Source organism: Oncorhynchus keta, chromosome 10, assembly GCF_023373465.1.
Source record: "Oncorhynchus keta strain PuntledgeMale-10-30-2019 chromosome 10, Oket_V2, whole genome shotgun sequence".
NCBI classification, from domain to species: domain Eukaryota; kingdom Metazoa; phylum Chordata; class Actinopteri; order Salmoniformes; family Salmonidae; genus Oncorhynchus; species Oncorhynchus keta.
The window spans coordinates 16,759,555-16,774,044 of NC_068430.1; the positions used below are offsets into that span (position 1 = coordinate 16,759,555).

Here is a 14,490-nt window from a genome sequence, read left to right on the forward strand (position 1 = left end):
CCAAGTGAGGATAGCATTATTTAGTAAACGAATATCATCCCAATGGAATATCCCCATCATCAAGAGACACCACACCTTTGTGAAGGATATCTTATGTAATGTGAACAGTGCTAATTTATTATTGTTTTGTAAAAAATATATTGACACTGGACATGTAAAAACATTTTTTTTGAATAATTGACAGTCAAGGTATTATTTCAAGCAATATAGACATGTACTGATCATATGAATCCAATTCTCAACTCTATTATTCTGTTGTTTTAGGTTTAAAATCTCATAAAGAACATGAAAAGATATACAAACAAACAAACATTCCATAAAAATCATCAGCTTCCAGTTCAAAGTGTTTCAAGGATGAGATTCCCCTATCAATTAAATCAACCTGGGGATTCCCCTATCAATTAAATCAACCTGGGGATTCCCCTATCAATTAAATCAACCTGGGGATTCCCCTATCAATTAAATCAACCTGGGGATTCCCCTATCAATTAAATCAACCTGGGGATTGTCCTCTCAATTGACATTCACTGTGCACCCAACACATGGGGCACTCCCACTCAGTTTCATAAAGGGACAGCAAAAAGAGTAACATCCATCACAGTACGGATGTGCAAGAGGTATGTGGCAGAGATTGGGGTCAAATGGAAACCTGGGGTACCTACCTGGCCCATAATGTCCATCGCTTGTTATTCTGACTAGCATTTGGGTCTGGAGATACTGAGGCAGACAGCACCTGAATATGTTTAACATTTGTCTTAGCTAGTAGGTTGGCTACCCTCTTATTGCTTGGCATTAAGGGAGTTAAACAGTTTTTTGATATGGCTTACCCCACTCAGGTGTCTCAACATTATCTTTAATCGTTACCCCAAAGCTATAAATGATATAATCTATGGACCCTACTGCCAGCAAGAATAATGTGATAAACGCTACGAACCAGGTAGCTGACCCAGGATAGTGAAATGGCGCCCCCATAATGAGAGGCAGTACTGGACAAAGCCAGTCTCTCATCAGCCACAGTTTCATATACTGTTTCTCAACTCTCATTATCAACAGACTCTCTCTAGCTGTACGGCACTTCTGATAGCTCTCACATTCACACGCGCTTGCCCTCTTGCTCTCATGCGCCCTCTCGCTCTCATTCGTTCTTTCACTCTCCTCCTTTGAGGGAGGTGTCCACTTGTGTTCTCTGGGATCTTTGGATGCAGTGATGACTGGTCATCTTGTGATGGTTGTCAGTCAGAGGTGCAGGTTGTCCCATAGGCGACATGTTTCTCAGCCAGGGCTGGAACCACTAGCCGAGGAACCACCAGGGATGGAAGCAGCAGCTTGGGCCTCCTGCATTCTGGTGCGGGCCAGAGCGTAGCGCTGCAAAATCTGCTTGACATGCTCCTCCTCCTCACGCTGTAACATGCGGACAAAGTTCTTGAGCTCTGGCATAGAGAAGGCATCCCACTGGACAGAGAGAGGAGGGAGACAGAGCATTAGTGTATGCTGCACAATGTGAAATGGCCAGGTTGGTTTGAGAATGAATGCCCAATGCATGCTCAATACTCACGTTGACCTCTCCAGTCTCATTCTCTTTCAATACCAAACTGAGGGCTTTCTCATTGGGTCCAGCACACAGACGCAGTTCGAGTGGACGCTCGTCATCAGACAACTTACGTAGGAACACTGAGAGAAATACAGGAGGACAATAGAATTAATTAACTGTATTGCACCTTGTTGTATTTATCTACTGTATGTGATGTCAATGCAGAACAAAGAACAGACATGTCTTGCCACAAAACCGGTCACAGAGGTAGGCTTACCTTGGTCATGACGCTCGGTGCGCTCAAACAGGGCAAACTTTCCAGGGTTGTCCACCACAGTGAACTTCTTTAGCAAGGCTTCGATGACCTCACGAGCGCATGTCCGGGAGCTGATGTGTAGGTGTTTAGATGTATCCTTGGGCAGGTAGAAAGAGGTGCAACGTTTTACTCCCCCATTCTTCTTGCCCGCACCATCCTGTGTTGCAGTACCCTTTCTCGGAGGGGGAACTGACACAGGTCGTACCAGCTTGAACTGGACCTTTATGAAGCCAGTGAAGGAGCCATCTTTGTTCTGTTGAAGATAATGAAGAAATGTTGGCATAAAATGTAACATTAACACACATTATCAACATGTTGTTGCATAGTAGACATTACATTGTTGGGGTAATTATGCAGTATTGTAACTGAGCAATTACTGAATTACTAGATGTATTACAATGTTACTACAATGGTATACTAGATTTATTACAATGTTACTACAATGGTATAAGGGCAACTTGTTAGTACTCACCAGGTTCATAAAGAGGTTGCTGTTGATTTGAGCATTGTACTCCTTCACCTTCTGCTGGATCTCTGTGCCTGACAGCTCCTGCTGCTTCCCACATTTGACCTGCTCATCCTGACCAAAGAGATAGAAAAGGGAGTCAATATTTCAATAAGCCATTTATTGGTTACACTTTAATTGTCGAAGCAGCCGTAAAAGCCCTCTTTCAATTTGGCTTACTCTCTCATCTTCCTAAAGACAAAAAAGGGTTATCTTGGGAGTCTTTTGTGTTCTACCACTTTAAGCCAAGTTTAAATGTGTTGCATGTAAAATGATGGCTGTAAGAAATGTGTTATGTGGGCCTAATGGGGGCAAACTAACTCCCCACATTTCATATTGAAAAAAAATCTAATTGATTAGAGGGACAGTTAAGGAGGCACGACATATCGACCAATTGAACTAAACATTTAGTTAAGAAAATCATCCCAATGAAAATTCCCAGAGGTGGACAAGCTGGGTTTTTTCCCGCAGTAGCTGAGAAGAAGGAAGCACTAGACTGGTGTAAGTCAAAATGGTATTGAATGAGAAACAGCATTACTGCTTTTTTCAGGACTTATTGCTGCTGTATAATGAAGAGTTGGTAAATGTGCTAAATAGCAACCTATGCTTCACAGTGCTAACTTCCTGTAAGCTCCACTCCTTCCTTCACAAATGACCACCGGTTGCATCAGATTCCAAACTTCCTGTCAAGTGTCAACGTAGCCATAGCTTACAATAGGGAAGTAGTGGAGTACAATGATATGTCAGCGCTGACGAATCCTAGTTCCTGAACTCCTATCTCTGAAGAGGAAGGCGCCATGGGGGAACGTGCAGCTGTTTGTAATGTCTGCAACGGCTTTGAGCTGCATTCTTTAATGCTGTGTTCATGTAAAAAAAAATATCCCCCGCCCGCCCGCTTGAGATGTCTGGTATGGACACACGGTATCCACCACATGTATGCACTTCCGGTGTCTAATGGTCCGTTCTTGCTTCCTGTGTGAGGATGTTATTCAGGACATATGATGCACAAAATGTAGGCTCATCAATTAGGGCAGTATTTCCCAACCCTAGTCCTCAGGTACCCCCAACAGTACACATTTTTACTGTAACACTGGACAAGCACACCTGATTGAACCTGTCAACTAATCATCAAACCCTCAATGAGCTGAGTGAGGTGTGTTTGTCAAGGGCTACAACAAAACTCTGTATTGTTGGAGGCACTTGGGGACCAGGATTGGGAAACAGTGAATTAGGGGACCAACAGTAGGTGTTTTTCGTGGATGGGGGAGGGATGATCCTTAGATCAATAGCCATTCATCTCCATGGCTCGTGCTACCATCAGTACCCTGGGGCAAAATCACAAGAAAAATAACTAAATCAGGAGGAAAATCACAGGGACAAATAAATAACTCTTTAGGAATGGTGCCATTCAAAACTATATTGCTCTTGTGTTGTTTATCCCACTAATCATGTTCCTAATGCGGAGAGTTAGCTGATGTTTACACATTGGAGAAATTAATGGCCACAGCTGCCCAGAATTCATGGAGCACAAAACTACATAAAGCAATGTCAAGCTGTGAAAAAAAGATCAATAAACCAGATCAATAACCTACATCCTAATGCAGATTGAAAGGCTGCTGAGTTAATGTCCTGCAGTTAATTATTAAATTGGCAATCACAAAATGAGAGCCAGCTCATTCTACTAAGGAGTCACTAATGTTCACGGTGACGTTATCACTTTGTACTGTATTCTGTATAATAACATTCAAGATGATGTGGAAATATTAGTTAATCAGACATGATCTTATTTTGCCATTACTTATTCAAACCCTGCGGAAATATGTGTGCAGGCTTGTATGCAGACTTGTGTGTGCAAGCTTTGTAAGTGTAATGTTTGTTCAGATGTGAGAGTAGAACACTGAACAGTAGGCTACGTGAGTGTGTTTGTGTTCCGAAACTTAACTAGAGGTACAGTATCATGGGTGCGTCACTAAACATTAATTTGTGAGTGGTTCTCAGCATCAGGGTGTAAGAGTCATCATTGTAATATAGATGTTAAGCAAGCCAAACTGCTTTCTTAACCCGGAAGCCAGCAGCACCAATGTGTCGGAGGAAACACCGTACAGCTGGCAACCGAGGTCAGCGTGCATGTGCCCGGCCCGCCACAAGGAGTCGCTAGAGCGCAATGGGACAAGGACATCCCGGCCGGGCAAACCCTCCCCTAACCCGGACGGCGCTGGGCCAATTGTCCGCCAGCTCATGGGTCTCCTGGTCGCGGCCGGCTGTGACAGAGCCTGGGATTGACCACGGGTCTGTAGTGAAATATTTTATATGAGAGGTACAGCAGATCCCAATGATTTTTTTTTTAAAGGAGCCATGGTAGAGTTACTCGGGGTACTACAGCAATCACGCTATTAGTGAATAATCATAAACTACAATGCAACTATAAAGAAAGTTACCGAGTGGGCTCCTGAGTGGGGCAGCGCTCTAAGGCACTGCATCTCAGTGCTAGAGGCGTCACTACAGACCCTGGTTCAATTCCAGGCTGTCTCACAACCGGCCGTGATTGGGAGTCCCATAGGGCGGCACACAATTGGCCCAGTGTCGTTTGGGTTTGGCCGGTGTAGCCCGTCATTGCAAATAAGAATTTTCCTAGTTAAATAAAGGTAAAATAAAAAATATAATTAAACAGAACTATTCTAAATGGAAACAGCTTGGTAGGCAATTGACATAGTCCTGTCTGCTTGATAAAGTTATCATTCTTACCTTCTCTTTCTTGGATTTGCAAATGAATGATGTGCGAGCAGTAAAGTACTGCTCGAACTCAGAATCCGAGTCCCCACTGCAGTATCCGCTACTGGTGGAACTGCCCCACGTCTTCCCGAAGGATGGGCTCTTATCCGAAACACTGTCCGCGTCTTTCATGATCAAAATGTTGTAATGTAACGTTAGACTCTGGAACGATATTGCGATCAGACTTCGCTACAATTTCTCAAATTGTATCTAATTCGGCTTTGATTGGAGCACTAATAGGCGTAGTTTCCCGTTTAATAAAACAATGTATATCTTAAAATGTATCCCGCTGTAATAAACATGTAGTAACTACAGCAACTTGAGATTCACAGATAGTGTGTAGCGTATTCAGACTGCTAGTATAGTTAGTATCTCTCTGTAAACTTCAACAGCGTTCTAAAGCATGTTTTTTTCGGTTTCCTGTTCAATCTGGCCACGTTTCGGTTTCTCAAAACGAGCAGAGAACAGGATGCGGGACCAGCCCCCACCTTTCCATCTCTCTCCCCGGACCGCGGAGGCCCCACCCAGGCAGTTGAGATTAGAAAATACACAAAACCAGCGCAAACCTCCATGATTGGGCGCTGAGGGAAAATTAGAACTCCCATGACATCATACCCCCCTTTTCCTGTCTGCCAATAATAAATGCGACGTGAGACAATGAAAATCATGTGAGGATTCAGATGAAAGCAGAGCATAGGGGATTCACATAACATGACAAATGCATGACATATGTAGGCCTAGGGTTCTACAGAGAACAGCACCACTTTAGGGAAAAATAAATATATCAGATAAGACTAGCTCCCGAGTGGCGCAGCAATCTAAGGCACTGCAGACCCTGGTTCGATTCCAGGCTGTATCACAACCGGCCGTGATTGGGAGTCCTATAGGGCGGTGCAAAATTGGCCCGGGGTAGGCCGTCATTGTAAATAATAATTTGTTCTTAACTGACTTGCCTTGTTAAATAAAGGTTAATTAATAAATACAAATAAAATACATATAAATGATTGATGCCCATAGATAGGGTACTGTCGCCAAAGGGAATTGTGAGAGAGAGGACCTGAACTGAAAGGACCTGACACAGGGGGATCATGGAATAGAAAGAAACATGAATAGAAAGAAAAGAATACTAGGGCGATTGATTACAGAGAGTGTGCAGACACCATGTCACCACAAAGAGTATGGCCTGAATAGTGGATAGGTGGTGGTCATGACACACGACATGGCCGGTGAATGAGAGGTTGAGTAGAGAAAACAAATGAAATGACACGCATACATCAGATTATGAGGTTCTTACCACATTTGTATCAGTCTCTACAGCACATGTTTGTTCAACTGTGGAGCCACGATCCAAACTGCAATCTAATTGGATGAGAGGTCGACATCGATAGTGACATGTAAATCCACAATCTGTGAGAAAAGATAAGTGATGAATTAAAAACAGGATTTGATCAGATCATGGGTTGTAATGAAAGTTGTGGCTTCTCCACAGATGTAAGGAAATGTCAGCTATGAAAAGAAGTGTTGAGCACTGGCACAAACTTCCATTTACTCAATTTAGGATGTCAATTCCCTCCAGTTTTGGGACATTTTGAGATTCTAATTTATCTGCTGTCCTCCACTGGCCACATGGAGTCATTACACGTTTGACAGAACTAGTCACAGACTAAAAAATATTACTTCAAATTGGTCACTAACTAATCAAACAGGACATGATCAGACAAGTATTGCTAGACAGTAGAGGGATTATTTGACAAATAAAGAGGTGTTGTCATGAGAGTTTACCAGTATATTCCCCATACACTTCAGACACAGGCTACACTTCTCAATTCTCTCTCCACACATGTAATGGCCACACATAACAATTTAAAGGGTCGGTTTCAGACAGAGGAAAGGAAGTTCATAGTGTAAACTTTGAAGATTATGCATGTACCTACACAGACATTTAAAAAAACAAACACTAGATCCATCTTAATGCCCTGAAGAATAGACTGCCGCCAACAGCTGACTGAATTTGGGAGTTTTCCAAGTACTCCAGAGCTAAAACAGGGTCTGGGATTTCCAGGCGAGCGGTTTGGTTCTCAGCTGGTTCGTCGCTGCTGGGAACAGTAATGTCCCTCTTTGCAGAAACTCCTCATTAAAGCCTATTCAGGCCTAATGAATACTGAGTCCTGTGAATAGAGCCCATCTTACAAAAAGCCCATTTAGTCCATCTGAGAAACAATGACTTAAAGCTATATGGCCTGGCATATACATAAACAAACACATACAGTATATCCTATGCACACACAAACAGGCTATATAATACTGTAGAACCCTGGTTTGCACGGGCGGAAATCAACTCTGCCTCTTGACCATGCTTTCTATATCTGCTAGAGGGTCGAGGGTTCGCGCCACACTCCTTGCCCGTTTAATTATATTGGTGTCAGAAGTGGGATAACCTTGAAACACATTCTCATAGGCTAGCCATAGTTAAACCCTATAACACTCACGCACATAGGCCTACATAACACAGGAGGCTGTTGAGGGGAGGACCGCTCATAATAATGTCTGGAATGGAGTGAATTAAATGGTATCAACCACCATTTCATTCATTTGTTTGATACCATTCCATTCATTCCGTTCCAGCCATTACTATGAGCCCGTCCTCCCCAATTAAGGTGCCACCGGTTGCCTGTGACATACATGTATGCAGACATACAATCCTAATAATTATCATGCAAGTCAATCCTATGCAGCAGCAGAAGACAGACTCACTGGCACAGCGCAGGCTCTGTTTGTACAGTCCCCAGATAAAGTCTCCACACAGGTCACACCAGGTGGGCTGGGCATGGCTGCAGGGCTGGAAGTCATGTCCCTCTCCCCTCTCATCTGTGAGCCGTGGGTCCAGGCTATCCCCCAGCAGTCGGATGATGCCCACCCGGCTGAGCAGCTCTGGGACCTTCCCTGGGCTGATCCGCAGGGCATTGGCCCGCTCCAGGCGAGGTGGTGAGCGAGGCACCTCGCAGCAGGTCAGCTCAATCCGGTCATTGTCATGCAGCCTCAACTCACGGAGCTCAATGAACTCACCCCAAGACATTCTGTTAGTCACAGCTTCAGTTCCTTCTTCACTCAGAGGCAATCATCACACCTGTGACTAAAAACAATAATACACAATCCAGCATCACCAATCATGAAGCACCAACTCATGGACAGGACATTGGCCTACAGTAGTACATTGTTGCTAGCCTTCAAATGTGGGGAGAACTTCCCATACAGCTATGCTTCCCTTACTATAGAAACCACAGCTTGAACTAAATAAAATAGCCTATTCTATAGCCTACTGAGTATGAATGAAGTCATTGTTTCTCGACATAAAATTATCTGTGTTAGTACTTTAATATAATTTGCCATTTGCTGCATCAATAAAGTGGTCTAATTATAATAAAAAATAGCGTTTTAAGGCTATTTTATAATTGTCCTGTTCTTTATTGTTTTAATAACGGAGCACGTTGCCGTCTATTATTAAATACCCAGATAACTAGTTATATTAATTTACATACCATCAAATGTCAGATTATATAATCGAATAAATCGCCAATATTCTGCTTCAAACATGAAGCATGTTGTGAATAATAATTGTAAATCAGGCCTACATGCAGCCGTTTAGCATCACAGATGAAGATGTCTGAGGGAGGAGGGGGTAGCCTAGAAACACAAGAAACAAGGGACCGAATCGAGCCTATTTCACATCATTCATAAAACTTGCTATAGACTTGTTTTGAAAGTTTAACAATTTACCAAATCCGGGATCCACCCCGCAGCGGCCGATGCCTCGTCCCTGATGTTATTCTATCGTACCAAGTTTCCATATAAGTTATTACGAATAACGGAGCAGAGGTGGGCAGTTTCGCGTCTGGTCTGGAAACAATGTATTATCGGATACTTCACGGAAATACCCCAATTCGAAAAAAAAATCGAGATTATCAGCAGCGCCCTATTCGGACACCCCAACATGTGACGCAATAACAAGACAAGAAAATGAGAGAAAGACGAGAAAGTGAAGAGCAGACTACTGTTCTTGACATCCGGAATGTTTTCACATAGGGGGTGCTTCTGAGTCTTGAACAGTAGAGCGGGCGCGGGAGATGTGTGTGTGTGTAAATCCCCCAGCCCTCCATCGCAATTTAACACTGTATCTGTATGCTATTTCATTAGTGACATTCAAATACAAACTACATTAAGGATAATAATTTACTAATCATCCATTGACAGTATATGTTAAATGTTTGTCAGTTAACATGTGAACTTCACAGGCACACCCTTTTTTTTACAGTTCAAGGCGCGCAGAGTCTAAACAATCAAGTGGGTAAAGTTACTTTGAAATACTACCCAGTGAAATGGATACCGTGCAGTTACCTGAACAATAGGCAGATTCTGATCCCAGGATGACTGACCATGATGATGAGTCAAAACATGAGGCCACAAACTTTGGAGTTTCTTGTAAAACGTTTTTCTATTTCACATCTATGACAGACGCATAGGCGCATTTAATTGTTAGAATTGTCAAAAAAAATGTGCTAAACAACTTGTAAGATGACAAGCTAATGAGGAGCCCATTATTACAATTTAATTAGCAAGTCTTGAGTTGTGCTCCTTCCCAGGTTCAACCTGTGAGTTCCACTCAGTCTGAGATCAAAGGGATATATCAGGTCTGAGATCAAAGGGATATAAACTCTGCTTGATCATTTTTTTATTTTTATTAATGTTTTACCGTTATTTAACTAGGCAAGTCAGTTAAAAACAAATTCTTATATACAAAGATGGCCTACATCGGCCAAACCTGGATGATGCTGGGCCAATTGTGTGCCGCCCTATGGGACTCCCAATCACGGCCGGTTGTGAAACAGCCTGGATTCGAACCAGGGTGTCTGTAGTGACTCCTCAAGCACTGAGATGCAGTGCATTAGATCGTTGCGCCACCCGGGAGCCGTCAACGTTTGCATTAATACAATCTAGAAGTCGGAATTTAATTGAGACAGACAAACCTCAAAAGGTTAACATTAACAGTCCAAAACCATAACAATTGCATTCAAATCCCATCCCAAATTGCATATAGGTGAATATCTTTCCATTGACTTGTCACCACATAAGACCTCTCTTCTCTCTCCCATCACACTTTTTTTGCCTTTACCTCCCGTATCTCACCTCATTTGCTCACATCGTATATAAACTTGTTTATACTGTATTATTGACTGTATGTTTGTTTTACTCCATGTGTAACTCTGTGACGTTGAATGTGTCGAACTGCTTTGCTTTATCTTGGCCAGGCCGCAATTGTAAATGAGAACTTGTTCTCAACTTGCCTACCTGGTTAAATAAAGGTGAAATAAAAAATAAAAAAACTCAGTCCAATATATTGCTGATGTCCACCTTTCTCTCTTCAGGAGTTATGGTCAAGTCCTTCTGGAGCTTTTCTGTGGGTTCAGTCATCAGTTGGCAGGCCGCCTTGTGTTTGGCCCAGTGCTTCACCTGGCATTCCCTACAAACACAGAGCAGCAACACTTAGAACATGGGTGTCAAACTTATGGCCCGCAGGTGAATTGAGTAAAACATAAAACTCAACTCAATATAAACTCAATATACTTTCAAATGACTAAAACCAAATCAAAACTGTGTAGAAATGTAATGGACTTACATTTATACAGTCATGAACGTGTCCAGCTCGTTAACAATAACCAAAATGAAAGCTTGACAGTCAGAGAGTATCAAAAACACACACAAAAAAGACGGCAAGGAAATACAATCAATTTTCCGTGTGGCCCTCCAGACCTTGTTGAAGATGAGTTTGACACCCCTGACATATAATCTCATTCAGCTGCTTTAGGCTACACAGTAGAACCTCTTGAACACATGGGGTGTAATGTTTTTTTCATGGTCTTTTGAGTACAATCTCTTGTAATATATTCTTTGCAAGTCTAGTAACAGATTCTTTTGATATTTTTTCAAGTAGAAACATTTCCCTGAAGTGCTACAGTGTGAACAGTCTTACCTATGGCAGTACCATTCTCCCTGGTAACATAGCATTTCTTGGAAGCCTCCTCCCCACACATAGGCTTCGCAGGGATCAAACTTTCCATCACATCCAGGTTATAGGTCTGGGCCAACCTAGCAGAGATTACCTTTTTTGTTGTATGTGACAAATAAAGTTTGATTTGATTCTCATCGTATTTGCAGGTCCGAGAAAAAAATATCCTCTTTAAAACATTTAATGGAATTCTATGTCATTTTACATATTAGCTGAATATTTTTCATACCACACTAATTACAGAAATTACAGGACAGAGAGATCTTGGTGTGTCTTGGTTTTAACAAAACTATCCCTGTTTGCAAATAATACAATCTGAGACGTCATTAGGAATCTGAGCACGGTACTTTCAAAAGTTAGCCCTACCTTTCTACCCCAGACATAGTAGACCTACTGAGCTTTAACTGCTGGCTACTCTTCTTCCATGGCTTAACTCAATGAGAGGTGTTTCCCTAAAAGACGTATGGGTGTGAACATATTGTATTGTACATAAGTGAATAGCTTAATCAATTGATAGTGACAGAATTAGATTACTTCCCAAGCGAAGTACATTTTTTGCCTCCTCGGCTATAGGAAGGTTGTATCTCAACCTTTGAATGTCAAAGAAACTAAACAATGATATCCCCATATGCATCAGAGTCATGTCTTTCCCGGGTATTTTATAGCTTGTTTCTAGCATAAAGCATTGGGGACCAAAGCGTTGTTATACTTTATGTAATCGGATCCGTTTTATTTTCCTCAAAATTTTAAGCTAACAAGGGGTAGGCCTGTGCTTTTTGCCATTGTCTTTAATAAAGGTAGGCCTATAGTATACCGTCTCGTACCCCTTCAATTCGAGTCTTGATTTTAACTTAACAGCCCTTCTCTGACACGAGGTTGGCTATTTAAAGTGCATAGTGGGTGGAGGAATTGACTGACAAATCTATGGATATAGCAGCCTATAGCCTAATTTGGTCTGTCAAACAGGTAGGTCTAACTTCTTTAAATGAAGACGGTTGAAATTTGCCCACTTTCAGCACCATGAGCTGAATTTAACTACATTTTGCAGTAGCTTGATCGTAGTTGAACTAAATTCAAATGTAGGTAGTGTTTTCTGAACTTCAGATTTTTTTTTGCTATGAAGCGGTATAGCTAACTATTGGAACTACACACTACTTGTTCCTTTCTTTTTAGCATCAGCCCTTTCTAATCCTAACTTGAAACAGATGTTGTGTTTAATATGCTAACTTACACATTCTGTTAAGATCTTACTCCAGAGTGATTCGTTCTTGCAATTTGTAGTCTATGACATTTCAGATTTAGATATGATTTATCACAAAGTACTTTGAATGTAGTAAACTACTTTAGTGTAACTTAACTCCTTCCAGTGTGAAGTAATTGGTAGCTTGGTAAACTATATGTTCAGAGTAGCTTTCCCAACACTGCAACTATCAGGTTTCAGGTATGACCCAGATGCAGACAGTGTCGAAGAAACAAAAGTTTATTTGTAGAACAGGGGCAGGCAAACGGAAACAGGAGACAAAGGGCTGTGAGACATGGGTTTAACTCTAGACACATGAAAGGTGGGATGTATACGGAGGATACGGGGCAACAGAAGACAAACAGCAGATTGGATAATGACCTTGGAGATGGGAAATGGGACGATTAACAGGGGAGAGATTTTGCAAGATTCCACCCGGAGGGACAGATCCCAGGTGGACAGCCATACCTTCTGCCCCAGAAGATACCGGGGAGCCGGAGTCCGGTGGCGATCCACTTGTCCTCTATACCTGGAGGTGGTCACGAGGAGGGCCGACTGGACTCTCCTTCAAGTACGACAACAGCGGCGGAGAAACATCTGGTCCGAAGGTATGCTGACTTCTTCTTCTTGCTTAGGGAAAAGCGGGGGCTAATACCCCAGGGAACACTCAAAGTGTGATAGGCCTGTAGCAGGGAAGGGTGTTGTAGGCATATTCAACCCACACAAGCTGCTGGCTCCAGGTGGTGGGGTTGGCGAAGACCAGGCAGCACAGAGTAGTTTCTAGGTCCTGCTTGGTTTGCTCCAACTCGCCGTTGGACTGGGGTGGAACCCGGAGGACAGACTGGCCGACAACCCAATGAGTGTGCAGAACACCTTTCAGAACTGGGATGAGAACTGAGGACCCCGGTCAGAGACCATGTCTACTGGCAGTCCATGGATCCGGAAGATGTGCTGCACCATGAGCTGGGCCGTCTCTTTGGCAGAGGGTAGCTTGAGGAGAGAAATTAAGTGGGAGCTTTGGAAAACCGATCCACTATGGTCAGGATGGCGGTGTTGCCATCAGACGGGGGAGACCCATGACAAAGTCCAGGTAGATGTGAAACCAGGGACAATGAGGGACAGGCAGAGGTTGGAGGAGACCAGATGGAGATTGCCGAGGAGTGTTGTTCTGTGCACAGACCATGCAAGCGGCGACGAATGCGGAGACATCAAGAACCATGGTAGGCCACCAAAAGCGTTGTGGCACAAAAGCCAGGGTCCGGCAGGAGCCCGGGTGGCAGAAAAGCCTGGAGGAGTGTGCCCACTCCAGGACCAAGGAGTGGACCGCGTAAGGAATGAACATCCGGTTACCTGGGTTTCCCTTGGCGTTCGGCTGAGAACGCTGTGCCACACGAACCTGCTTTCCTATTCCCCAGCTGAGTGCAGTCGCCAGGCACAAGGTGGGAAGGATGGTCTCAGGTTCTGGGGTAGTAGCCGTGGGGCTATAGCGGTGTGACTGCGCATCCGGCTTGAGATTCTTGGATTCCGGCTGGTATGAGAGGGAGAAGTTGAACCGGGTGAACAGTAGGGCCCACCTAGCTTGCCTGAGGCACTTCGCGGTGTGGAGATATTCCAGGTTCTTGTGGTCGGTCCACACAATGACAAGATGTTCCACCCTCTCCAGCCATTGCTTCCACTCCTCCAACGCCATCTTCACAGCGAGAAGCTCATGATTCCCCACATAATAGTGGTGTTCTGTGATCCCGGAATGCCCGATCAGCAGCTGGGGACCACGTGAACGGAACCTTGAGAGAGGTGAGTGCAGACAGGGGGGATGCCAGGGTGCTGTAGCCCCGGATAAAGAGGCGATAAAAGTTGGTGAATCCCAGGAAACGTTGCAGCTGTACTCTGGACATAGGCTGGGTCCAATCCACCACCACTCTCACTGTCCTGGGATCCATCTGGACATTCCCTGCAGCAATGATGTAACCCAGAAAGGGGATGGTGGAGAGATTTAATTTGCACTTCTCTGCTTTTACAAAAAGGCGTTGGGAAACCTGTCGGACGTGGAGCACGTGTTCTT

General features: G+C 43.5%; 1 protein-coding gene across 4 annotated transcripts; it reads right to left on the reverse strand.

The window, feature by feature from the left end:
* Positions 1 to 76: 76 nt before the first annotated feature.
* On the reverse strand, positions 77 to 9,195 carry LOC118388293 (ras association domain-containing protein 1-like). 4 transcript variants are annotated; one of them, XM_035777183.2, is made up of 8 exons: positions 8,902 to 9,195; positions 8,757 to 8,808; positions 7,879 to 8,257; positions 6,419 to 6,483; positions 2,320 to 2,427; positions 1,809 to 2,100; positions 1,556 to 1,671; positions 77 to 1,452 (listed from the first exon to the last, which is right to left on the reverse strand). In XM_035777183.2, exons 3-8 carry the CDS (start codon positions 8,198 to 8,200, stop codon positions 1,273 to 1,275), a joined length of 1,083 nt encoding a protein of 360 aa, XP_035633076.1. In that variant the 5' UTR covers positions 8,201 to 8,257; positions 8,757 to 8,808; positions 8,902 to 9,195; the 3' UTR covers positions 77 to 1,272. The 4 variants fall into 4 exon arrangements, with proteins under 4 accessions (XP_035633076.1, XP_035633074.1, XP_035633075.1 ...); XM_035777181.2 differs by having other exon boundaries at positions 6,419 to 6,531; XM_035777182.2 differs by lacking the exon at positions 8,757 to 8,808 and having other exon boundaries at positions 6,419 to 6,531.
* Positions 9,196 to 14,490: the final 5,295 nt, after the last annotated feature.